General features: G+C 46.1%; 1 protein-coding gene across 3 annotated transcripts; it reads left to right on the forward strand.

Annotated features, from left to right (window-relative positions):
- The first annotated feature begins 315 nt into the window (after positions 1–315).
- On the forward strand, positions 316–23,659 carry lnx1 (ligand of numb-protein X 1). 3 transcript variants are annotated; one of them, XM_069150697.1, is made up of 10 exons: positions 319–492; positions 11,675–11,928; positions 14,018–14,173; positions 16,204–16,412; positions 16,499–16,927; positions 18,271–18,405; positions 20,084–20,261; positions 21,299–21,545; positions 22,191–22,349; positions 22,626–23,659. In XM_069150697.1, exons 1-10 carry the CDS (start codon positions 401–403, stop codon positions 22,759–22,761), a joined length of 1,995 nt encoding a protein of 664 aa, XP_069006798.1. In that variant the 5' UTR covers positions 319–400; the 3' UTR covers positions 22,762–23,659. The 3 variants fall into 3 exon arrangements, with proteins under 3 accessions (XP_069006801.1, XP_069006798.1, XP_069006800.1); XM_069150699.1 differs by having other exon boundaries at positions 11,675–11,922; XM_069150700.1 differs by lacking the exon at positions 18,271–18,405 and having other exon boundaries at positions 316–492.
- The last annotated feature ends 2,566 nt before the right edge of the window (positions 23,660–26,225 follow it).

Below are 26,225 nucleotides of genomic sequence, written 5' to 3' on the forward strand. Positions count from 1 at the left end.
TGCTTCTTCTTCCTCCTCCTCCTCCGCCGCTCCGTCTTCAACCTCTGGCAACCGGCCCGTTTGCCTCTGCAGCTGAGATGACCAGGCAGCCAGCCTGAGGCAGAGAAAGAAAGTCAGACAAGCAAGAAGTAGAGACGGGGGGACCGAGAGAGAGAGCGGGGGAGAAAAGGTAGGAAGTGGAGGCTTAATTCAGATCCGAGAGCCTAGAGAAGGAAGGCAGGCGAAGGAGGGGAGGTGGGGGTCAGCACGGCCAGGTTCGGAGAATTGGAGGTGGAGGAGGAGGAGGGGGAGGAGGGGGGACTCGGAGAGGAGAGAGCTACAGTTCAGAGAGGAGAGAACGAGGAAGAGGAGAGGAGAGGAGAGGGGGGGGAAAGAGAGGAGAGAGAGCCAAGCGTTGACCATGAAGGCTCTGTTGCTGCTGGTTCTGCCCTGGCTCAGCCCGGCCAACTACACAGACAATTTGGGCAACCTGCACATCCTCTATTCTGAACTGTGAGTACAACACTCCGCCTCATCCTGCATCCTCTTCACACCAGCATCACCCCATCTCTCCCCTCCATCAACCCACCATGCAGCTGCTGTCGTCGTCATTGTTGTTGTTGTTGTTGTTGTGTTACTGTGCCTTTCTCCCGCCCATCCGTTTGCGTGTAACTTGCAGTGTTTACATTTGACTGATCACCTGAAGAGTCAGGGTGTTCGTCCGTGTTGAATTGCTTCCTGATGCTTTGTTCACTGGTTGCTGTGGATGCAGCAGAGCCAGCAGGTACACAGCTCTCTGCTTGCTGTCCAGGACAGTTTGGATGCTACAGAGCGGCACTGCAGCATGGCATCTCTCCCCCTCTCTCCCTCTCTCTTTAGCAGCATGTGTGAGTGTGTGACTATACTGTATCGATCGCAACGAAATGTCAGCGCGCATTTGCTCACAGTTGTGGACTTTAAACACTGTGTACGTTGAGTCTCGTCCGGCTATGTGGACGGTTGTAACCACGGTGTGTTTGTTTTTGGAATAGACTTTCGCTTCAGCATTAAAACTTCACAGCTGGCTGCTCTTGGATGGCATCTGTTCAATGCACACTGCACAATCCTTTATGTATACACCATCTTCGTTATCTTTAATATCAACAAAACCCATTTTAAACAGCTCATGGCATAAAAACACACCTGTCGGCACACAGTTACACAATGTCTCCTTTTGAATGATATCGCATCCTCAGTAAACATCGCCTTTAACACAGCTGGAAACACACCCTCAATGTGTGTGTCAACATTTTTAATTTCATCATTGACTCTCAAAATATTTTTTTAAGATTAATATTAGTTGTTTAAAGATGTCAACAATAACAAAAATGACCACAATTTCCCAGGACTCATGACAACATCTTGATATTGCTTGTTTTGTGCGGCCAGTAGTTTGATATAAATGGTATAAACTCATATTTTCTGCTTTCAAATAGAGTCAAATTGACACTCAATCATCAAAAACTCAATTTACTGAATAACTGACAGATTGAGTCATCTTTCTACACTACACTGCACGTCACATTATCTTCGTTCTTGGCTCCTGTCCCTCTGAACTCTGCTCTGTCTGCTGTATTGGCCCCCAGACTCTCTTTGTGTGGGAGTTAATGTTGACTACATTCAGTAGCTCCGTGTGAAGCCGGAGCGCTCTGATCCCCGAGCTGAGCTACCGCTCCTCTCTTCCAGTCTGACGGAAATGTCCCATTATGCTGCATGAATACATGGAACAATGGAGCGCCTTGCAAATCCCCTCATTTCATTGTATGCTGCCTCTCCGCTGAGTGGGGCTTTAGCTCCTGCAGACACCAAGAGCCCATGTCGGACAGCTACAGACTCCAAAGAGGAGAGGGGAGGAGGGGCGGGGAAAGATGGGTGATATACTGTAGGTAAGGGGAGTGAGGAGGTTAGAAGAGAACGATGAAATCATCCCGTGTGATTGTGAGCAGAAAAGAGGACGCCATAAGAATGGAAATGAAGTGGATGACTCGTGCAGCAGAGGGGAGATGAGAGGAGACAGGAGGCTATAAGGTCACTTCCTGTGCTTGCATTCCATCTGGCCATACATATGGCTGCCATGGTGATGGCACCCAGCGTGCCCCGGCATGTGGCTCGTTGGTAAATAACATCATCAGATTTCTCTCTGACACTCACTACAACCCTCTGAGTGAGAAATATTGACAGCGTGTGTTGGAGAGTGTCTCTGCTGCTGGTTGACAGTGACCCTTTTTTTTTTTTTTTTTTTTTTTTTTTTTTTTTGCTGATTATGACATGACAGAGAGAGAAACCAGGAGCAGACAAACGCGGACGTGGTGTTTTTCTGCCTGGCTAGAGAGCAGTGGCACACCATTTATCTTTATCCATACTGTTGACAGGAGCAGCCTCCAGCTCCTGTGCCTCTTGTTTTCTCCTGCTCCCTCGCTCCACTCCTCTTCCTCCCTCCCCTCTTTTCTTTTCCCGATGTCTTTCAATTTGTCTGATTACTACAGTGAGTTTACGTTGCGTGGGGAAAAAAAATTAGAGTGGCTGTAATCTGTCTTCCTCACACGTCGACGTGCATGCACAAGCTTGTATACAGGCTAACGGTTGCAAAGGGGAAATAAACGTTCCTCTGTGATTAAATGCTTAATATGGTTACTGTCATTGTACTTTGTCAGCAGCAGCCAATAGAAACGTAGCACTGGCACACACACAGGAGAGCAACTGGATTGTGATATTTTACACACACACACACACACACACACACACACTTAGAGCACGCTTGTTCCCTCCCACAGCCCACATGGCCTCCCCTGATGATCACAGTGCAGTGCTGTAGAGCATTAATGATTAATCTGTGTTCATTTCTGGGCCCAGGCTGAGATGTCTTAAACACTATGATTAGCTTAGCTTCCGTCCTTTCAGCCCTCATCGAGAAGGTGTTTGATCACCGCGCACTCCCAGTGCTCCGGACATCTTCAGCATGGGCGCATCCTAACAGGATTAGCCACCCACCCGCCGCTCAACTCTTTAGATCTGAACAATGAAATGATTCCGTTTTTTTTTTTTTTTTTACCAAGTCCACCTGCGGACCGAGGCAGCGCACCGTGCCGCCTCCTTTTCGGCCTCCTGTCTGCTCTGAGTGTGGGGCAGGCTTCGCTAATTAGACTTTTGTTTGGATTAAATATTAATCCCAGTTTTGTAGCCATGCAGCCCTCACATTGTATCTTGCAGGCCAGAAATACATAGAAGGCCGCTGGGAGAGTGGTTGAGAGATAAAAATCAGGCTACTTCCTACCTCCCTGAACAACTTGCACGGCTCTCTAAAAGCGATAACATTAATTCTGCTTAATTATTTCTTCGCACCGGATTCTGCCATATGAAGCACATCCAATGGAATCCATCATGGGAGCATTTATATGCATGGGGAAAACAGAAGCTACAAGCAGCAGCACAATCAGACATGAAAGGAAACACGGGGCAGGGACACACGGAAAAATGTCCGCAAACAAACATACAAATGCATAGATCTCATATTATGCATTACGCTCCACATAAAGCAAACACGCACTGACTCACACACATAAAACACACACTTTAAGCTGTGTAATTGAAGTGTGCTCGATGCATGTGTAAATACACGCAAAAGAACAGATGAAATATGTATGTATTCATTTATTCATGAGGAGAAATGAGTAGCAGGTCAGAGTGTTTACTTTCGCAGAGCCGTCCTCTCTGATGTGTCTCTGCTGGAGCAGAAAGACAGCACGGCAGCAAGGCGGACAGGTGTTAGTGTCAGCATGAAGAGGAGGCTTTGAGTTTGGTTTTTCATTAGAAAAGCATTTTTACCAGACTTTACATTTATATTTGTTGCAGCACCCTTTCATATCTCTTCTGAATCATTTACATCGAGTGCCCTACTTTCTTAGCCATATCACTGGAGACGGGCGCATTGAGAAAACGGCCGTCTGTTAACCTTTGGCTCTGGGTGGCTCACAGTGTGGCTGCTGTTTACAGGCTTTGAGGCTTGACGTGTTTAACACGGTACATTGTCTGCGGCAGGCTGATCTGTAGGAGGGGGTTCCATACGAGCGCCCAGCAAAGTGTAACTGACATCGGTGTGGAGTTAATCTCTCACGTGAACAGTGCCCTGCTGAGTGACAGAGCGTTGTGCCGTGGCACGTGGAGGTAGAGGAAACCAGGACACTACCAAGGGCTCGTGTGGCACAGAGTGAGAAATATAGGCTAAAAAGGTGCAAAGAGCAATGTGGGACAGCAGCCCGGTGGGGATTCTGCATGATCACGTACTGTAGTGTGGAGGGAATTACAGTTCAGCACTTCAGTGGGAGAAATGTACATAGTATTTCACTGCAGGGCTGGAGAACAGCCACTGGTGAGGTGGACATGCATAAGGTGCATTAGTAAGCTGAGATCCAGCTGAGCCAGACAGCAGGGAATAAATCAGTTCTCGTACTTCCTCTGCTCTTCTTCTGTGTTGACAAAAAGAGTGAGAGATTTGCCCTCTTGGTTGAAACCAGACACTGACACAGTAAATGCTGCATAAATATTCTTCCAGCCTGATCATGGGGTCAGGCCTCGACTGATGATCGCTCGCATCGATTGGACCGAAAAAAAGCATGACTCAGAGTTTGGGCTGTTTCTAACAGGCTGACTCGACTGACACTGTGCTGGCTGGGAGGCTCGCTCGCCTCTTCTGCTCGTAAACACTCAGACGCACCGAGCATGCCAAACCTGCCGGTCCACTGATCGCTACACTGGAGCACAATGGGAAAAATTTCAAACACAAAGATGGGATTTATCCGCCGCTGTACACGTTCACTTTTGTTTAGAGTCGCACCCAGCAGAGGCGAGCAACCTGCTTCAATTTAGCAGATCTGTCTATGGAAACGAGTTTAGCCAAATTTTCCTCCCACAACAGAGACGGCCCCCTCTAGCCGCAGTCCTCGCCCCCTCCTTATGTAGCAGATGGGATTACCTCTCGCATCAGGCGGATCCAATCAACACACCAGCGCATCTTCTGATTAACACTCCTCTAGTTCATCATTAACTGGATTACTCTGTCTTTATGTCGCGTCCTCGCTCTATGTATCTATCTATCATTCTGTCTGTTCCCTCCCAATCAAACTTTACTTTATGTGCTCGGCATGTGGCCCAAATGCATAGTAACGGAGTAATTGATATACTAATCTAATCAAGGAGAGATATTCAATTCAAGCCTTTATCAACATAAATTCAATTAATGGCCACCATCCCTGCCCACACTGCACCCACATTCCTGTTTGGATAATTTGTGTCTATCCCTGTGTGATAAAACAACCAAAAGCTGCTGTAGACGGACAGATTTCTTTCCCTGAATCAGATGGATTAGATGTTCAGTAAAGCCAGGGTCCAAACTGAATTTCTGGATTTTAAAGATTCTTTTTGTGACATTGTTTTCCTTTACAATGAGAGTGACAAGAAGGATAGACAGCGTTCCTGGACAGACACTTTATGGTGAGAAAAACACAAACAGTTCTGTTTCCTCCTCTGTCCAGTAGCAGCTGGCTAAAAGGATCTTTTGTATTTTAAAGTCGTGCAGGCACAAGCATGTTTCTGAGCTCTAAAATGACTACGAAGTTGAAAATATAACCAACTGTGCCTGTGCATCCCCATATTCATTAGTGCTCCAAGAATAACATCAAAGCAACACATGCTGTCACTTTTAAGCTTCTCTCACTCTCTTTGTCACACAGAAAACCTTCACACACTCAAACACACACACTTGTTGTATTCCTCACATTCTCGGGTGAGAAAAACCTGCATGCTTCCTCCGGGCTCACAGCACAAGCAGATTCTTTCCTTTTCTCCCCGGGTTCTTACGTGTCAGGTGTTGCTGGTGTATTTTCAGGAGCGTCAGAAACTCATCAGGAACAAGTGACTTCTGCTGCTTCCACACTGATGAAGAAGTAGGAAGGAGAAAAAGAGGCAAAGTCAGTCAAACTGTGGGTTACATGCAGGTCAGGCGGTGGCTCGGCTCTAATAGACACCGAATGGGTTTGCGTATAAACAGCGCTTCTGATTCCAAACCATTAACACGATCACACAAGTGAAAACGTGCACTGAGACTGAGCCCAGTTTGTGTATCTGACCTGGAATTGTCACCCCAGCGGAGGTAATTTGCGCTGCATGCAGAGTGTGGCCCAACACGATTGTCCGTAGCAGTCAGGGAGCGGAGAGAGTATTTGGGTTAGGAGGGATAATCCACTCACCCCTAAAGAGGATTGGAGAATCTCACGGGCTTTGATGAGTTGTGAGCTGGTGTTTATTTCACATCACAAGAACAGGGCTGTTTGTGTCACAGCCAGGCCGCCTCGGCACGACCACCGTGTCACTGAAAGCATCATGGGTAATTGTTATTGGGCTGGGAAGAGCAGAGGAGAGAGGGGAGGAGGAGGTAGGGGAGCGTCAGGGAGCAGGGGAGGATGATTGCTGAGGATGTTTTTGTGTCTTCCCTCTTTATCTCGCCACAGATCCCGGGGTTTAGAGAGATGATGTGATAACTGAGGCTGACCGAGACAAGGATACTGCAGTGCTAATGAGCCCCCTCTAAGCTCGGTGATCATCCCCTGAAAAAGTACGCTTTATAATAGTTTTGTATAAGCACTCAAAGTCCCATCATTATCCACCAAAGGATGGGAAAAGTGTTGGTACTGTACGTATGTGGCTCGCTTACCTTGGCAGGGTGACCCTGATGAGAGAGACAAGGGCTTTCTGTCATGCTTCCCTTCCTGTAACCTCACACAGCGCCGACTCTGGCCTTAACAGTCAACCTCAGACATTAAAATTCTAAGCAGATGAGATATTGCTTCGGCTTTAAAGGCGACTCTTATCCCCGGGAGGAAGGAGATTTTAATTAACAGGAGACAAAGCCGTTAATAAACCAGTCGTCCACTAAACAATGGCTGCGTGCTGCGTGCGTCACAGTGTTGTGATGGAAACTCTCTGGGACTCACTGTATTTTCTCTGGGTTTTTTTTTTATCATCTTCATCCGAGCTGTAGAAATCACAATAGGAGAAATGAACCTCTTTAGATCTTCCACAGTCAGACAGCCGCTCACACGCAGGCTCAAAAGCAGTGTGTAAGGTGTATTCATTAGTACTTGCACAGCGTTTTTTCTGGGTGGTCTGAACATTTTATGTAACTGAATGAACCCGTATTCAGTGGTATTTTCCCATCTCCACTGACTGACTGTGGTTTTCCATTTTCCACTACCCACGGTGAAACAGGGGAATGTTGTCTAAGTCTGCAGTTCCATGTAGTCAGTGCCAACCGGCAGTTACATGCAGGACCTTGTCAAAAGTGTATGTGTGTGTGTGTGTGTGTGTGTGTGTGTGAGAAAAAGGCAGCACATTTTTCTGTCAGAAACTACACTGCTCAAAAAAAATAAAGGGAACACTTAAACAACACATCCTAGATCTCAATGAATTAAATATTCCAGTTGAAAATTTTTACTCATTACAGTGGAATGTGTTGGAGAACAAAATAACATAAGAATGATCAATGGAAATCAAAATCATTATCCCACGGAGGTCTGGATTCAGAATCATACTCAAAATAAAAGTGGAAAAATCAGATCACAGGCTGATCCAACTTCTGTGGAGATTCCTGAAGACAAGTCAAAATGAGTCTCAGTAGTGTGTGTGGCCTCCATGTGCCTGTATGAACTCCCTACAACACCTGGGCATGCTCCTGATGAGACGACGGATGTTCTCCTGAGGAATCTCCTCCCAGACCTGGATCAAAGCAGCAGTCCACTCCTGGACAGTCTGGTGGACGTGGTGTCGGTGGACGGAACGAGACATGATGTCCCAGATGTGCTGGATTGGATTCAGGTCTGGGGAACGGGCAGGCCGGTCCGTAGCATCGATGCCTTCATCATGCAGGAACTGATGACACACTCCAGTCACATGAGGCCGAGCATTGTCCTGCATCAGAAGGAACCCAGGGCCCACTGCACCAGCATATGGTCTTCAATGGGTCTGAGGATCTCATCCTGGTACCTAATGGCAGTCAGGGTACCTCTGGCTAGCACATGGAGGGCTGTGTGGCCCTCCAAAGAAACGCCTCCCCAGACCATCGCTGACCCACCGCCAAACCGGTCACGCTGGAGGATGTTGCAGGCAGCAGAACGTTCTCCACGGCGTCTCCAGACTCCGTCACGTCTGTCACATGTGCTCAGTGTGAACCTGCTCTCATCCGTGAAGATCACAGGGCGCCGACGGAGAAGCTGCCAATCTTGGTGTTCTCTGGCAAATGCCGATCGCCCTGCACGGTGTTGGGCTGTAAGCACAGACCCCACTTGTGGACGTCGGGCCCTCGTACCACCCTCATGGAGTCTGTTTCTGACAGTTTGAGCAGAAACATGCACATTAGTGGCCCGCTGGAGGTCATTTTGTAGGGCTCTGGCAGCGCTCCTCCTGTTCCTCCTTGCACAAAGGAGCAGATAGCGGTCCTGCTGCTGGGTTGTTGTCCTCCTATGGCCCCCACCACGTCTCCTGGTGGACCGGCCTGTCTCCCGGTATGTCCTCCGTGCTCTTGACACTGTGCTGACAGACACAGCAAACCTTCTTGCCACAGCGTGTATTGATGTGTCATTCTGGATGAGCTGCACTACCTGAGCAACTTCTGTGGGTTGTAGACACCTCATGCTACCTCTAGTGGTGAGGACACTGGTAAAATGCAAAAGTGACCAAAAATCATCCAGAAAGGACGAGGACAGAGAAATGGTCTGTGGTCACCACCTGCAGAATCGTTCCTTTATAGGGGTTGTCTTGATAATTGACTCATTTCCACCTGTTGTTTGTTCCATTTGCACAACAGCAGGTGAAATTGATTCACAATCAGTGTTGCTTCCTAACTGGACAGGTTGATTTCCCAGAAGTGTGATTGACTTGGAGTTACATTGTGTTGTTTAAGTGTTCCCTTTATTTTTTTGAGCATTGTACATTACAGTCGGTGCTGCTCCACACAGCTTTGGTAGGGAGTGACTATATACAACACTAACTGCGAGGAATTAAAGTTAAGGAGGCCATTGTTACACAGGAAAAGTCACAGCAGCATTAAGCTGTATAAAAATTAAGTATGATTAAAACTGGAATCTCAGATTTCAGACAACAATACTGATCCCAAGAAGGGCAACTCGTGCAGCTTACCCAGTCCGTACACACAACTCTAAGACTCAGGTAAGTAGAATAGTCACACATCAACATAAAGAGGTCGATATAAGGAAAATAAGTTATAATAAGTTACAGATAAAAAAATACATTGTAATCCATCCAAGTAACCAAATTCAAAGACTGTCTCAGACATTTAAAATGACTACTGTCAGGCTTTCGTAGCCTCATAGCAGAAGGAATAAAAGACATAGAGGAGCCATTTAATCTATTTAGGGGTACATAATAACGTCGGCCTGAGGACCTCAGTGAATTCATTAGACACAACATGATCAGACTGACTGATAATTCTTTCAGCTGTGATCTGTAATGCTTTTAGAGATGCTGTATCTCTGTATGTTGGAGTGTGTTGAAATATTCACAGTGTTTGATTTAGAGCTTACAGCCGTGATACTTATAGCTTCCTCGACTTTGATTATTTATTTATTAAATTGAACAACAGATGATCAGCCCAGCATTGCCATCCCAAAAAGCAAAGCTAACAGACGCCAGCATGGCTAATACTCTCCTTACTCTGCCTCTGAGAAATATTAATCAGCTTATTTTTTCATTTGATAACAACAAGCGATTTGAAATCTTAGTCATCAAGCAATGTTTTCCACTGTTAAACAATAAAAAAAAAATAGGTTAAACAATTTACGTCACTAGCTGCAGTCTTCATAGCGGCAGGAGGAAAATGGCACATGTCTTAAAGCATACAAGCACACATCAGATGTATATTTGTGCACACAGGTATTGGTTTGGTTTCTGTTTTTTTTACACAAAGATACTGTTGGTCCATTTTCAAACTTTATTTCAAGGATCTGACAGTGAGTGACACCAGAAAAGCTTCTGCCCCCTCACGACTGCAGCGTTGCCCTCTCCTCCGCTGTTGATTGAAATATTGCTCTATTCAAACACTTCACTCAGTTAAGTGGTATGTTGCTGCTTGGACATGCTTGATAGCATTCAATTTGCTGACTGAATGAACAAGAATAACTCACAGTGGCACTGCCCACATACAGGTACACACACACACGCATGTGGTGGATGGCAGTGTTATGTCACACAGCGAGATCAATAGGCACTTCAGCTTCATGCAATGTTGTATCTATCAGAGAGTCTGACCCGTGGCTACAAAGTGAGATGTAGAGCCTACTTCAGGATGAAATGATTTTCCTCGTGAAACGCGGACAGAGTGCATGACCCACTATGACAGCTCTGTTATTGAGACAAAATGCTGCTCCTGGTGATGTGGTGCCCTGAGGGGGCCGATGGCCTCAGCGGGCTCAAGTGGGCTCGCCAGTGTGTAATCTTGTTTCTTTTGCTGCGATGCCCAACATTTTATCTTGCTTTTATACTTAACCTCTCCTTCCTGGCTCCACATCCTGCACGAAAGTCCTCACAGCGCAGGAGGAAAGGATGCCGCTCCCCTTGTTTTTCTGAGCTACTGTTGAAGTGGAGTCTGGGTTTGATCCAGCTCATTAAAACCCAGTTAATGTTTGTGCTGATGGCTCCGCAGAGACAGCCAGAGAGACAAGCCAGAGTTATTCCTGCCTCTGATGAAGCGTCAGCTCAAAGCCTTTATGGCTTACAGATGGAGGAAAATTCTCCAACAAGACAATACTCTGCTCGAGGGATATCTTTAATTCACACACAAACATTCCCAATTTAATATTGTCAGTGTGAAAAGCCTTTCATGGCATGTAGCATAAAATGTGCGCGAGTGTGTCTGAGTATGTGTGGATGAGAGAGGGAATGTGTTGGGGTGGTGCTGTTGTTGACAGCGAGGAGACATCTGGAACTTAGGAATTAGATTTGTTTTTTGGGAGAAAAACAACATCGAGACGATCTGTTTTATATTCAAATGCAGTGTCAGTTATCCGCCGTCACTCCGTACTATTTCTATTCAATCATCCGTCAGGGTCGCTCACACTTGCAGCCACAGAGAAAACCTCCCAACATGTGATTACAGATAGTGTCACACGGGCGACGGGTATTTTGTTGTTGTTTATGAGGGTAAATATGACATTTCTGGCACATTCTCGGAGAGGTGCCGTGTGAATTCTAAGCGGGAGCCCCAGAAAATGTATCCCGCCTTAACATTTGTTGTTGTGCTTCATTGTACGGGCTGTGCGGTACCTCAGAGAGGTGCTGCTTGAGTGTTAAGGTCAGATAAGTAGTCTTTGTGTGAGGCGGTGTCAAAGCAGAAGAGAGCGGTCAGCGTGCCGAGGCAGCAGGCTGCAGGCGATGCTGAAATCTGCTCACATTAGTCTTGAGAATCTGACCTTTTCCGGAGATGTTGACATAAATTTGCTGACTTCTGCTTCAACATTTAGTTCATTACAGCCTTTGTGCATGCTATCATACATCATCAGCGTTGCCCTGTCATCAACACATCCCGTAGTAACTGCAGCCGCTCTGTGATTGGTGTTGGAGCCTGACCTTTTGTTTCTCATGCGTGCAGGTGTAAAGGCGCCTCTCACTATGGGCTCTCAGCGGACAGGAAGCGACGCTCGCAGGAGGGCGAATGCACCGACAGCACGTCGGAGCTCACCATCGCCACGCTGCCCAACGACGGTCCCGCCTCCGCCGCCGTGGCCCTCCTGTCGGACGAGCCCGGCCTGGTCAACCCCGCCTTCGACCCCAGCATGGAGGACAACAGCCAGTCGGGCAGCACGACCAGCCTGGCCGCTCGCAGCAGCACCAAGAAGAGTGAGTGTGAGTGGGCGAACGAATGTCTGTGTGTGATCGCGTGTGACGTTACCCTCACGTTATCCGACGAGAGAGCCGGAGGGGAGAGCCAGAGTGACCGGCTGAAAATCAATAGAGTAGAGAGCTCTTCCGTCAAAACCAGATGCCAGTCATCTGTGTACAAACACACATTTACACCTGCACACTCGTGACGAATAACTCAGGCGCTCATTCAACTTCAAATACAGTCTTTGTTCTGCCTAATGGTCTCTGATAGAAATCCTATTAACCTATTAGCTCCACTGCCTTGTTTTTTCTTCACCGATCCATAAAATCTGTTAGTGGAAAAGATGCAGAGAGAGAGAGTCACTGAGTGGGCAGGCGCATTATGCAGTCAAGGAGAAGTAGAAGGAGAGGCGGGTTAAATATAGGCCGGTGCGAGCTCGTTAATGCCTGATGACGTGATCGTGGCGCTCCCTCCTTTTGCTCCCACCTGTGAAACCAGGAAGCAGTCACGAATGTTCCTCCGCTGAAGTACGCGCTCAGGCGGTGGGAACACTGAATGACGCTGCACCAGCACTTTAGGCCCGGCCAGCTGAGCGCCCACCACCACCACGAGCGCCACTACTGCTGAACAAGCTGTCAGCTCCAGAAGTGGCTGGCGCTTTTAAAGAATAATGTGGCTGTCAGGAGCCCTCGCATCTCCCCGGGCCCGCAGAGGGACGGAGAGAGATGGAGGGAGGGAGGGAGGGAGGGAGGGAGGGGCGCTGCAGAGGCTCGCTGCCCCGTGCTCGGTGCGGCCAGCCGGGGGCTGCTGCCTCTCCACTGCAGCGTCCTGTAGCCTCAATGTGTTTTTCTAAGAAAAGCAAAGTACCAGACAAGAGTCTTTCTGGGAGGGTGTCTTTTGGACATGGTCACTGGAGTCCACGGTGTGTTATATCACCGCTGTAGTTATGCAACCATGGAACTATACTCAGCACGGATTGGGTTTTATTAATTAACGAGCCACCGGTTGAAAGCAGCTTCTTCCGTCCCCCAAAAAAGATGCATTATTTTAGCTTGTTGAAAGATACTCAACGAATAAAAGTTGGAAGGAAAAGTTATCCCAGAGGAAATTAGAACCCCAAACTCATGAATGTCAGTGAGAACACTGCAGTGACACGGTGGGTGTTCCAATACACAGGTTGTCTGGTAAAAAAAAATCTTTTACGTGAAAGATGCGGGTGTTTTCTTGGAAACAAACGAAAGTATAATTACATTCAGTGCTTTTCGCCAAAATACTCTCTGTATATTCTTATAATCTGTACTGGGAAGGAAAAGGTCAGCTTGGTGCATCCTTAATTCAGCACTCTTCTTCTTCAATGCCTCTGTGTGTGCATTGCTGTTGTGTTGCCGCCTTTACTTGCTAATTAACTGAATGTAGTAAAACCTGCAGCAGGAATGTGTAACATGCTGCGCTGGTGAGTCCTTGTATTTGTTTCACAATGCAAAAAAAAATGGGGACCTCTCGTTAAAACGTTGCTCTATAGCCTGAAGGCCAGTTTTTCACCCTGAGCTAGTATAAGACATGTTGTTCAAGCATTTTGGAAATCAAAAGGGTTCTGCCAAATGGCTAAACTGAAAGATTTTGAAAGTCCCATGTATAGTTGTGCTACAAAAAGAGAGCTAACAAGGAAAGTTAGAGGCCTGTCTATCTCTGGTCTCCAAACAGCCGGCCAATCACGGGCTGAAGTGGGTGTGGAAGTAGGATCGTCTGTTTTGTAAAGTTGCCAGAAGTTCAAACACAGGTCCTCCTAATCCAACTAACATCGCTAACAAAACTTGGAGTGAGTTGAAACATCTTGTTTCATAGAATCACTGTGCAGTGTTTAGATTTCTAGAAAGATTTAAAACTCCTGGGTAAAATTCAAACTGGACTTCTTGCATCATACAGGTATTTTATCTTCTCACAAGTATGTGTAACAACACAACAACACATAGCTTGTATTGTTTTTTTATATGCACTTGTGAGGAGGCTTTCCATTGGCTGTGCAGAGCCAGACTAGGACATGTCTGGGCATGTTGAGGGTGAGGTAATCTATAAAGTGCCTCTCTTCCTCCCCTGTCTCCTTTGCAGTCAGGAATTTTGACCGTACTTCAGTGAGGAGCCGCTCTTTCAGGAGGTTGAACCGGGCCTTCAGTGTCCTGCGGAGGACCAAGAGTGGCAATGCAGTCAGCAATGAGACGTCCGAGGAGAGAGACAATGCCAGAAACTCCAACGTGCCACAGGAAGGTATGGATCACAGCCGTTGTATCTTTGATACTTTAAGGTCTTTGAAGAGGGTTTCAGTGAGGACTCAACGTGTGTGTGTGTGTGTGTGTGTGTGTGTGTGTGTGTGTGTGTGTGTGTGTGTGTGTGTGTGTGTGTGTGTGTGTGTGTGTGTGTGTGTGTGTGTGTGTGTGTGTGTGTGTGTGTGTGTGTGTGTGTGTGTGTTTCCAAATGTGTATATTTGTGATGTTCCCTCAGCAGGGTGACACGGCTGGGAGCCGTTAGGGGGTAACAGTAGCATATAATAATTCAGCTGTAGATTGCATAAGTCAACTGGTGCATCACTACAGACAGATCAGGAGGGGGAGCGGCAGCCTGAGGCACTTTGGATACCAGAGGTCACTGGACATGTGGCCGATGACACTTATCCCCTCTCCACCTCCTGCTCAGCTTTTCAATCTCTTCCTCTTCCTCGAAGTCTTTTCCCTCTTCATCTCCTTCTCCATCAGCACTACCTCCTTACTTCCTCATCTTTAGGTTTGCACCAACTTGATGGAGTCGTCCCCAGAGAGAGAGCAGTGTTCTAGACATGCTCCATAAGATGTTATGCAATAAAGAAAATGTGCTCTACTGGTATTTAATGTAATTTTCACAGCCTGACCCTCGAGATAGTAAAGTGGAGGAAATATAGTCGACCATAATGGAGCATAAAGTTACAGAAGAAGTGCAGCGTGATGGGAAGAGGAGGAGGAACGGCGTATTGCGTAAGAATGAAGGATGACGAATGATCGGGGACTAGATTACTCTCTGAAGCCATCACTGAGGAGGCTGAGAGAATAGATTAAATATTCATTGCCTGCCGCTGGAGAGACAAAGATAGACGGGGAATATGGAGGAGAGAGGTAGAGATATATCCATCCAGAAAAAATGGAGGGAAGAGTGGCAACAGAAGAAAAAAAAACACCAATGGAAGTAAAGAAACAAATAAAAGCATTATAATGTCCCCATGGACGGAGGAGTGGAGGGGGGAAACATGACAAGATGGAGTAAGACAGAGGTTGAAAGGCTGTGTGATGGAGAGAAAAAGAAGGGTTACATAATAGCTGCAGGTCTCCGTTAATGTGCTCTCCACCCTCGAAGCAATCTGCTGCGATAAAGACAAAATATTGACTTTGGATTGGAGAAAGTGCAGCGCTGAGGAGAATGAAGGAGCGAGGCTACGGAGACGGAGATGCATATGCAGAGGGAGACGGCCCACTGAGGAATAAGAGGAGAGAAAGAGAGAGAGCGCGAGTGAGACATTCTCCATAACCAAAGAAACAAGTAATGCATCTTGCTGTCAGTTACTGACCAAGGCTGCCGGCCAAAATACTCCCCACCCACTTCCACATGGTCCAGTTCAGGATGTGTCACTCTTGCTGTTCACTGGAAATCACCAGCTTACAACAGAGTGAGATAAAAGTAGCAGAAAAGTATATTTATGTTGGTCTACATCGAGGTTTGTATGAACAGAAAATCCTTGATGTGAAAACAAATGAACAAATCTGCTTCTAATTTAAGATTTTTTTTTTCCCCACTTGTTTCAAGAAGAACTCGGAGATAAAAGCCTTTTATCATTGAACGTTTTCAGTGTCGTGGTTAGACGATGTGAAAAGCTTGTTTGTGTGTGTTAGAACTTCCCTTACGTCCTCACCCAAGTAATAACTTTGTCGAAATTTCAAATTGAGGGTTTTCCCAAGCATACTTGCTACAGATGTATGTGACTAATGATACAAACATCGCACAGGATAATCAGCCAAGTAAATTTTCCCTCTTGGCTTGTACAAGTTTGTTTTAGTAACCTGAGGGAGTAGAGACAGCTGCTTCCACTGCTGAACCTCTCCACCACGATCTACCACTCGTTCTCCCTCAACTCTTTTCCCTTCGCGGCGCTTACTCGTTCCTCCCCATTCACTTCCTCTCCTGTTTTATTTGGCTGTTTCTCAATGTGGGTTTTTCTTGTCATAGAACTAAACTCAGCCTTTTTCTGTTTCCCAATCTCCTCCCCCTCCCAGTGCTGGCTCTTCCTCAGCTGCATCACCTGATTCCAGACGGTGAGGTTACCAGTATTAAGATCACGCGGGTGGATAACTCGGAGCCAGTAGCCATCAGTATCGTAGGCGGCAATGAGACGCCCTTGGTTCGCATCCTCATCCAGGACATCTACCGAGAAGGCGTCATTGCTCGGGACGGACGTTTGCTGCCTGGGGACATGATCCTCAAGGTAAAAATGAGTTTCGCAAAACAGCAAGAACCAATCAAAGTTGTGCGTCCCCCGTTTTCAAAACTACATTTCTGTTTCCCTCGCAGGTAAACGGCATCGACATCAGCAACGTACCCCACTGCTTTGCCGTGGCAACCCTCAAACAGCCGTGCCAACTCCTCCGGCTAACCGTGCTCAGAGAGCAGCGCCATCGCTACCGCTCACACTCGCACGGCCACCTGCACGGTCATGGGCACGGCCACGACGTCACCGGGGGCAACCCGTCTCACGGCCTGCCGCACCATCCCATGAGAGACGACAGCATCCACGTGGTGCTGAACAAAAGCACTCCGGAGGAACAGCTGGGCATTAAGCTGGTGCGGCGGCCGGAGGAGCACGGCGTCTACATCTTTCACCTGCTGGAGGGCGGCCTGGCAGCACGCGACGGACAGTTGTGCGTTGCCGACCGCGTGCTGGCCATCAACGGGCACGATCTACGTTACGGAGCACCAGAACATGCTGCTCTGCTTATTCAGGTCAGTCGAGGCAAGGCAGCAGGCAGTCGCGGGAAGTTTGTGGCAAATTTGTCCACATGTTGTTCCAGATCATAAACAACTGTGTTCTGTTCTTACTCCGAGTCCCAGAGGTATTAAAGTTAATTGTGGTGATTCAGGCTAATTGTGTTGTGCTGTGCTGTTGTGTCTGCACTCACTGCAGCTAATAGTATTTAATTGTGGTGACTCCCTGATGGACCGGGACATGCGGCTGCTGCCTCTGGTTCCTGGTAGCCGCCAGTCAATGAGGGTGTGTTTTTGGTTAATAGTGGTTAATTGCAGTGAGCCTGCGGCCGACTGCACAGGGTGTCTTGGCTCAGAGTTCCAGTCTGAGCAATCTGACTGGCTCTTCTGGGTCTCTGAGGAACCAAGATGGCCTCTCAGAGCAGGCACTTTCTGTCAGAGATTAAGACCTGGCAGGGAAGAAATTAAATTAGTCCAATTAAGGCAATAATGGGCCGGACCGGCTAATTCAGGACTCAGCTCTGTGCTAGAGAGACCAGCAGGAAATCTCCAAGGAATGAGAGATGCAGCCAGCCAGTCTGCGTGGCTGGTAGACCACTTGAATGTGAATGAGTGGAGTCTGATTGGCAGAACAGTAGTGGGAGTTTGAATCGCAGAGAGAGGAGGATAGGTTAACCCGTGGGTGGATGAAAAAGTTCAGAAACTTCTCCTGTTGTGCAAAAAGAAGAGAAGGAAGGTGATGTGCGTTGAGCAGGGAGAAGCAATACCCTTCATGAGAAAGTGTTCCAAGTTATGTCGATTGAAACAAGAGAGCACATCCGATTTTGTGTCAAAATTGGGAAATTAAGGGAGACCCTTGAAATGCTTCATAAATTCTACGGCAACTAAGCATCGCGTCGGGCGAGGCGATCGAGTGGCATTCACGTTTCAAGAGGAGCAAAACATTCAAAGGTTCAAGACCGACGAAGGTGCATCAGGTCAAGACAGCCACCAGTCGTTACTCCCACCACACCTACTCGCCACATTTGGCTCCCTGCAACTTTTTTCTGTTCTCTAAAAATTGGACACAAAATTTGATGTGCACTCGTTTGATGTCTGCTCAAGTCGAATAATATGTAGAACTCAGGTGCTAATGTTGGTCAAATGAAACAACTTGAAATACTTACTTAAGGTTAAAGCTTCTCCCTGTTCCATTCACATTACTGTGCTGCACTCTGTTGACCCACCTTGGTACTATGTGGCAGTGAATTTCAACTATCTTGAAAGTTTCCCCCAAAATGTAAGAAAAAAAAAAAGTTTCCCCACTTACCACTCATTTGCAACTGAAGCCAAAACTTTGTGTTGTCTGTTGCCGTCTTTAGGCGAGCGAGGAGCGCGTCCACTTCATAGTGTCTCGCCAGATCTGCCTGCCCACCCCAGACATCCTGCAAGAAGCTCCGTGGGGCATGGATGGTCCCCCACCATATTCCCCTGTGGATATAGAGCAAACACTGCTGGTGAGCAGCACACGCAGACACGTATACACAAGAGACAGGAACAGTACTGATACACAGAGAGGAGCTTTGTTCCGCCGTCTCCCCTTTCCATGATAAATATTCCCTTTCAGGTGCAAATGATCCATGGAGGTATTATTCGCCCATCAAAGCTGAGCGTGTCATTCAAGCATTGTGGCGAGAAAGTCTTCTTGCATCCAAATTTTTGCATCCACGTCTCCCTTCTTTTTTCTTTTCTTTTTTTGCCACACGGAAAAACATCCCCACACCCGACAGGATTTAGTTTTCTTTCAGCATCCTTCCAGAAAAGATTCCCCCCTCAGCTCCTTCCTGGTGATTTCTCATGCTCGAATAGAGAGCCAAGGTGAAAGCAGAGCATGACGTCAAAACTTCTGCTCTCTATGATTATTCATTTTACACACCCATCCTTAAGAGGGGGATTTTTAGACTGGCTGTTTTAAGCTGAAAGTGTCTGATTTCAAACATGTCTTGAATGCAGCTGGGGAAGTGCTCTTCTGTCGATCATTACCCCTCAAAATAAATTGTATCTCCTTTCAAAAGAGTACACATTTTGGAGCTAATATCCTGTGAAAAACTACGTTTGGCACACTTACTTTCTTTCTTGCCAAAAGTTGGAAGATTTATGATGGCTGGATGGTAAATATGACACGATAGCCAGAAGTCTGTTAACTTAACTTAGCATAAAGACGAGAGACGGACTCTGTTGGGAGGCAACACAATCCTACCAGCACCTGTGAAGCTCACTGAAGAGCATTAATTAAGAGCTACAACACAGTAGTGTACAGCACATGACATCCACGGTGTATTGTGTAGGAGGGCAGTGAGCGTGGACAGCTTTCACACAGCTATAGTCAGCGCCGTGCCCTCAGGTCAGTCATGTGACTGCAAGTGATCTCCTGCTGTGAGCGCAGCAGAAATGTGTGAATGCAGCACGCGAGTGGAGCCGCGCGAGCTACATCTCATCAACCTCAATGTGTCTATGTGTGATTCATTACTGTACTCCACTCTCCCTCATCTGACTCACAAACACACTCGCCATAAATAAAATCTCACTCACTGGATCCCACACACGGCCTCGTTCGCCGCACCAAAACAAATAAATCGGTTTCTCCGTATCAAACATGGACACGGAATGAAGACGCACTTGAGGCACCTGATGTGCACCTGATGTCCCAGCCTAATAACCACTGAATATTATACATCACCAGTTATGCTAATGAGGCCATTCATCAATTAGCCATTAACCACGTCTGTGTTATTGGACTGTGTTCCCGTAGCACAGCATGGGTGGCATTCATGTGACTTCTACCATTATCGCAAGTCTCAGAGAAAACAGGCCTTATTATTATGCAAAGGCACGACTCCAAAATCTAATTAGATTATGTAATCTATGGAAGGTGCCCTTGGTGTAAATTCATATCATGTTTGGAGTTATTGTGTTTAATAGGAATGTGGATACACAAGGAAAGATACTAGAGACACCACAATGGCAAAATCAGTTATGAATTTGGGGTCGTTACCGTGGCAGCAGGGCATAAAAACGTGATCCTGGGGCCAAAAAACATCCCTGTTGCTGTTCAAATCAGCCACTTCCATACATTATTAAAGTCCCCCCCACTTCACCTATCCTCTCTCTCTCTGCCGTCTGTCCCCTGTGAAGGACTCTTGTCAGAAGCCTGCATGCTACGAGAAGACAGTCACTCTATCTAAGGAGCCGTACGATTCCCTGGGTATGACGGTGGCGGGCGGCATGTCCAGCCGAGGGTGGGACCTGCCCATCTATGTCACAAACGTGGACCCCGATGGAGTGGTGGGGCAGGAGGGCTCCATCCGCAAAGGTAAAATCAATGTCTAATCATCTAATTATCAGAATATGAACCACTCTGTCAGTGGATTGAGTTTTGTATTACGACTGTGGTGCAAATCATTGGAACAATATGGCAGGCAGACTGTCGTGGATTTGTCTTTGGTGATGAATACTATAATATAATACAGACGGAGTGATTGATGAACACTTTAGACTCGTGTTCATTATGAAGGTTATTAATCCAACAGAGCACTTCAGTGTTGCTGTGGTTCAGTGCTCTGCAAATTGGCTCTAACACACTTAAACAAAAACACAAACAAACATGAGCAGAGCCGTGCTCGGGACTTACTGTGTACCACAAGACAGTTTATCGAGTGCTTAATTCTTTTTTTTGTATGGAATTTGTCTGAAACAGCAAAATCATGGAGGGGCACACAAATAACAGTGTAATAGTAACAGTGTTGGCATCCCATAATGCAGCTGAAGGCATAGGGGGTGGGAGATGATTCTTACATATTATCCATCTTAAAATATAACTATATTAAGCCTGTCATTAGACTCAGCCCCCCACCCAGCCTGAAGCCCTGTTTACTGCAGGAATGATATAGATGCTGTGACGGGGCATCACAGAGGTATAAAGACTTCATGAGAACAGAAGTAAATTGAGCCTGTTGTCCTGTGCATAGTTTAAAGTGCACATTACTGTATTCATATGGGACACAGCAGCAGCAGCTGTCTCTGTTTGTGCCCTTATGAAACATTTCTATTGTAATGGAGTATCAATTTGCATTTGCATATCCTCGCAGGGCAAACATGTCCTTTGAGTTGGTTACTAGCAGGCTGGACTCTGCTGTCTATTTATCTTTGCACCACTTTCATCACTAGGAGGCTTTTTAAAGCACAGGTGGCGCTTGGTTATCATCCCTTTTGTGCTCTGGCAGGGAGCTTGATGAATATTAAATAGGCAAATGATGAGTCTCTGTGCTGCGAGGTCTTTTAAAAAGCTATTATCAGGGCAGCAACCCCCGGGCAGAGGATGAGCTTTGCTGTCCACTTCTCCTCCCGCAGGTGACATCTTGTTAAACGTGAACGGGGTGGTTCTGACGGGGGTGACGCGAGGCGAGGCCGTGGCCAACCTGAAGAACACCTCCTCTCCCGTCGTGCTCAAGGTCTTGGAGATGCGTCCTCCCGACGAAAGCATGCAAGAGTGCACGTTGCCACCTTGTCTCACGCCGTCACCCACGGACAGCACCAAGAGCCCGCTGCCCAACGACGATTACTCCCCACTGTGGGTCTCATGGCTGCAGCTACCCAGGTGAGCGCCCACTGGTGTCTTTGCAGCTGCAGCATCTCCATGTTTATAGTTTTTCTGAGCCCAGTATTATTTTGCAGCCTTCACACTGGTCCCTCTGACCTCTGCCAGCTGGAACTTTGGACAGAGCCAGCTGGGAAGAGAAAACTCATTATACTTTTAAAACTAACTTTCCAGCCTGAATATCATATCAGTGAACCTTCTGAGGATGGAAAACTGATTGTAGTGTTTGTATTTTGTTTGTTGTCAGGAAGACAGCGGTGCACTGACAGCTATCAACAACTGCTGTTCCTGCTTTCATGAAAATAAAGATGAAATAAAAATGTGTTTCTCCTACAACAAAGAATTGATTATGAGTTGAAACCAAATACTGAGTCACCGTGGAAATATAGTCCAGCAAAAAAAAAGGCTTTGAAGGCAGTTTTCATTCAGCCCTGGGCTATCTATGAGACTGATACAGACGTCCAGCTAGTCTCACTGCTTTACATCTACAGGAAGGAAAACTCACACCTTTATTCAAAGAGCAGCCAGGTCTTTGTCTTCTCAGTCTAGCTGCTGCACACGTACTTAGTATAGAAATACTGTATGTGTAATTTGAAGATGCAGTGGAGAGATTAGTGTGTTTAATCTCCTTCTTGGCTCATGCAGGCATCTCTACTGCTGCAAAGACATTGTCCTACGGAGGAGCACTTCGGGCAGCTTGGGCTTCAGTATTGTGGGAGGTCAGGAGGAGGTCAACTGCAATCAATCCTTTTTTATCCGCTCCATCGTGGAGGGGACACCAGCCTACAATGATGGCAGGATAAGGTATTCAGCTAGAGCACATCACTTCTTACTGACGATGACTGGGGCCGGGTATCGTTGAAAATGTTTACCGTTACCTTGACTTTGATACCGATTCACGAACGATCATTTTTTGATAACAATTTTACAAAAAATTATTTCAAGAGAAAGAAATCCACATAACATATTACATTGTAAATCTTTGGTTTTAATGCATGTCTCCTTAACGAGATGCTACAGTTTATCGATGTTCATTCTTACAGGTGAAATATGTCAATGGACTTGTCTCCCTCTGTGTAGGTGTGGGGACATCCTGCTCGAGGTGAACGGGAAGAGTACTTGGGGGATGACCCACACAGCGTTGGTTCGCCTTCTGAAGGAGCTTCGGGGCAGAATCACCCTGACCATCGTCTCCTGGCCGGGCAGCCTGCTGTAGCAGTGTTTCCAAGTCATCCAGCATTGCTTCAGTGGCCCTGACCGAGGAATGTGGAAGCACCGAGCTTTAGACTGGCTGACCACCCTAAGCTTGCTGTGTGGGAGAAGCTCAGACTAGTGCTATAGCTGTTTGGATACCTCACTTCTGATGGACAGCTGAGACTTTGCCAGGAGTTTGGAGAGGGACAGACATAAAAACTGGACTGTTACCAGAGGTTAACTCACCCTCTGGGACCGCTGAACTGGGAGGATCCAGGCCTGAGACACTTCTAACCAGGATGTTGGGTGTTCTCTGTTTAAAGGACATTCTCTTGAACAGCATCCAGTGAGTGGGGTGGGAGGGCCGAAAGGAGACACAACACGTTGCCAATTCCAGTAGTTATATATTAGGATATGCGTTAAGTTGGACTCACATTTCTTTACTGTAAATGTTGGGTGTCTAAAAAAAGGTACTGATCCAAGCACTTGTAATATGTTTTTTTGTTTGTTTGTCGTACGGCCTTTAAACGTAGGCTTTATTCTGTTTGTACTGACAGTGGTTGTCATCTTCATCTGTTGACCTGAGGACACTGAGTTGCCAAGTAGTTGTCTGTGAGTTTGTTTTTCTGTTATTTCAGAAGCTATGGCTAAAATATCAAACCACTGGCAAGGAAAATACATGAAAAAAAAAATAAAAGGATCAATGTGTTCATAACATGTTAAAAAATAATATTGAATTAGGTGACATTGTGGAGGCCTTACTAATTTTCTTACTTTTAAGAAAAAAAAACTGACTTGGTTTCTGTGTATCAGTGGATGGTCTGAGGTCCATCTACTGTGGTTCTGTCTGTCACGCTTCGGCCTGTGTAGTTTATCTGATGGTACATTTGGTTAAAAGATCAATAAAGTCGTTTGAAAAAGAGATCGGTGTGAGAAAGCTGATTAAAAGCAGTTTCAGGCATAAGTCTTCTCTCAAGTCAAGAAAAACAATATGAAAAGCGATAAAAACACATTCATATTGTGAAACATATACACAAAATTATCTTTGGTTTTTCTAATAGGATTAAACCGAATTCATTTTCTGATATAACGCTGTAAGAAGAAGCCACAGGGCAGTTCTTCTCATTAAACAGACTGGGAGACTGAAAGTTGGTCAGACTTTCATTTCCTTTCCTGGTCAGCAGAGAACCTCTTGCTGCTCTCCCTGTCCTTCCTGCTTCTCCTGGCCTTTGTGTGTTTGTGTCTACTGTCCTTGTCCACACCATCATCACCCCGACTCCTGCTGCCGCTGCTGTAAAAGGACATATATGACAAACAATCACATGACGGATCATTTTTGATCTGTCTTTTTTTTTCTCTCAAAATGTGTGTGTTTCTCTGTCAGACCTTTGTGATCCCTCGCTTCTGTCTTTCTGCCTCTTTTGTCCACTGCCTCTTTCAAAACTGTGGTGTTTGTGCCCTCGCTCAGTGGTGTCCCTGTGCTTTAATAGCTCCTCCACACTGAAAAAAAAACAACATAGAGTATGCAGTGGATGGATTTTTTTCTTTCATTTTTTCATTGGAAAATAATGCTAAAGGAATAAGAGCTCACGGCCCACAGGATTGAGGTTACTGGTCTCTCCACTCTTATCCACTGGGAGCGATAAGCCAGGGCTCAAAGGACTAAAACCTTAACCACAGTGCCTGCTGTTTGCTGCCTGAGCTTCTGTTGAGTCCACGTGGCCTCAACTTTGACTAAAAAAAACAAAAAAAAAGAGTCCAACAGTAATGTCACAGCACGCCCTTTACATGAAAGCCAAGCAATCATGCTGCAGTATCCTCTAAGCTAAAAAAAAAATATATATTATCCACTGTAGGACCTGCAGTCCTGTGAGACTACAGGTCTGATCTGTCATTACTTCACACCTTTTCTTTTCTCCCCTCATACGACCTCTGAAACACACGTGCAAAGGGGTGAGGTGACAGTGGAGACATATTGGTTGGAGTGAACACCTGCAAACACGTGTGGTTCTAGAGGAGAGTGCTGCAGCACCCTGAGGGGCTGTAAAGGACAGGCTGAGGCCACCCTGAGAATCAGTTCCAACTTTTTACTGTACATTTCTAAAAACATGTCACCTTTAACTTTTTATTTACTCACATCTTCAGTGGTGACACCTTGTCAAAGGGTCTGCAAAATGATTCAAAACATTGTTCAACAATCAATAAAACTGTACTGACTCATAAAACGGCATTTATAGACATAAGCACTGACAAGACAACACCCGGAGACTTCTTCTGATGGAGTGGTGAGGAATACAGCAGTTTCAGACAAAGTACAGAAGGTGTCTAATTTGGTGGCTCATTGCACTGTAAAAGTGAGGTGGTGGCATAGATGTGGAGAGGAACTCCTAATGCTACTAGCTGTGGTTGCAGGTTTGTGGTTATGTTTAGAGCATAGGCAGCTAATAAACTAGAGACCGTTTTGTTTTCAAATAACACAGAAAGGAAGAGAAGTCCTAACTGCGTTCTTGTAAACAATTTTCTGTTCAGCTGGACGAATCAACAGATGTAGTTATTTTGCAGCTCAGCTGTCTTTGTTTGCCATTTAATAAGAAGTAAAAATACTTGAAGATTTTCTCATATGCAAAAATCTGCCTGGAAGAACATCAGGTGACAAACTATTGAAACTGCTGAATGCATTCATGAAAGATTTCAGACTGAGCTGGCAAAAATGTGTTTGTATGTTGTGACTGCGTGGTGGCAATGACGGGCCTCAAGAGTGTCATTGTAGGGATAAAGGCTGTCAACCCAAATGTCCAAATGACACTCTCATTCTCCAAGCTTTTTCCAACCAAACCAGGTACACCTCTAAACATGGCTCTTTTTGAGGCCTAATATCTGATTAATTATGGAATTTTATTCAGAAGGAACACCAGAACACTGATCAGAACAAATGAATTCAGCTAATGAAATCATGGAAAAAATGTTTTATTGACTTTGAATTTCATGAGAGAATTTGAAGCTTTTTATAAGAGTCTATAGGAGCCAGAGGTTTTGGGGAGGCAGCCTCGAGTGGCCCCAAGAAGTATTGCACTTACACATTGGCTTCACTTTTCAAACACAGAGACTACATCCATTTTCATATCTTGTCTATGGTAGTAAAACTGGTCTCCTTAAAAACATAATCTAGATCCTGTAAATTGTGCTTCCTTTTTGCAGGGAAAATATTCCCTTTTTAAAGATGCTGTAAAGCAAATTCCAATATTTGCTTCTCAATGCATTACAGTATATGTGTGAAATGAGTTGCTGAAAGCATGTGCAAAGTTTGAAAACTTTGTCACACTGAAATGTGGAGTTAGACCGTTAAACAGTTTCTCACCCGTCTTCAGCTCAGGTTTTTTTTAGGCGATCTTGTCCTCCCGATTAATGAGGGTTGTTGTTTTTGTACTCCGGTGTAACGTTACAGCCACCGACCCTCTCGGTTACATGTACCGGTACCGGTCCGGA

Source organism: Embiotoca jacksoni, unplaced genomic scaffold, assembly GCF_022577435.1.
Source record: "Embiotoca jacksoni isolate LCO1_2020_lvr unplaced genomic scaffold, fEmbJac1.0.p SCAF_16, whole genome shotgun sequence".
NCBI classification, from domain to species: domain Eukaryota; kingdom Metazoa; phylum Chordata; class Actinopteri; family Embiotocidae; genus Embiotoca; species Embiotoca jacksoni.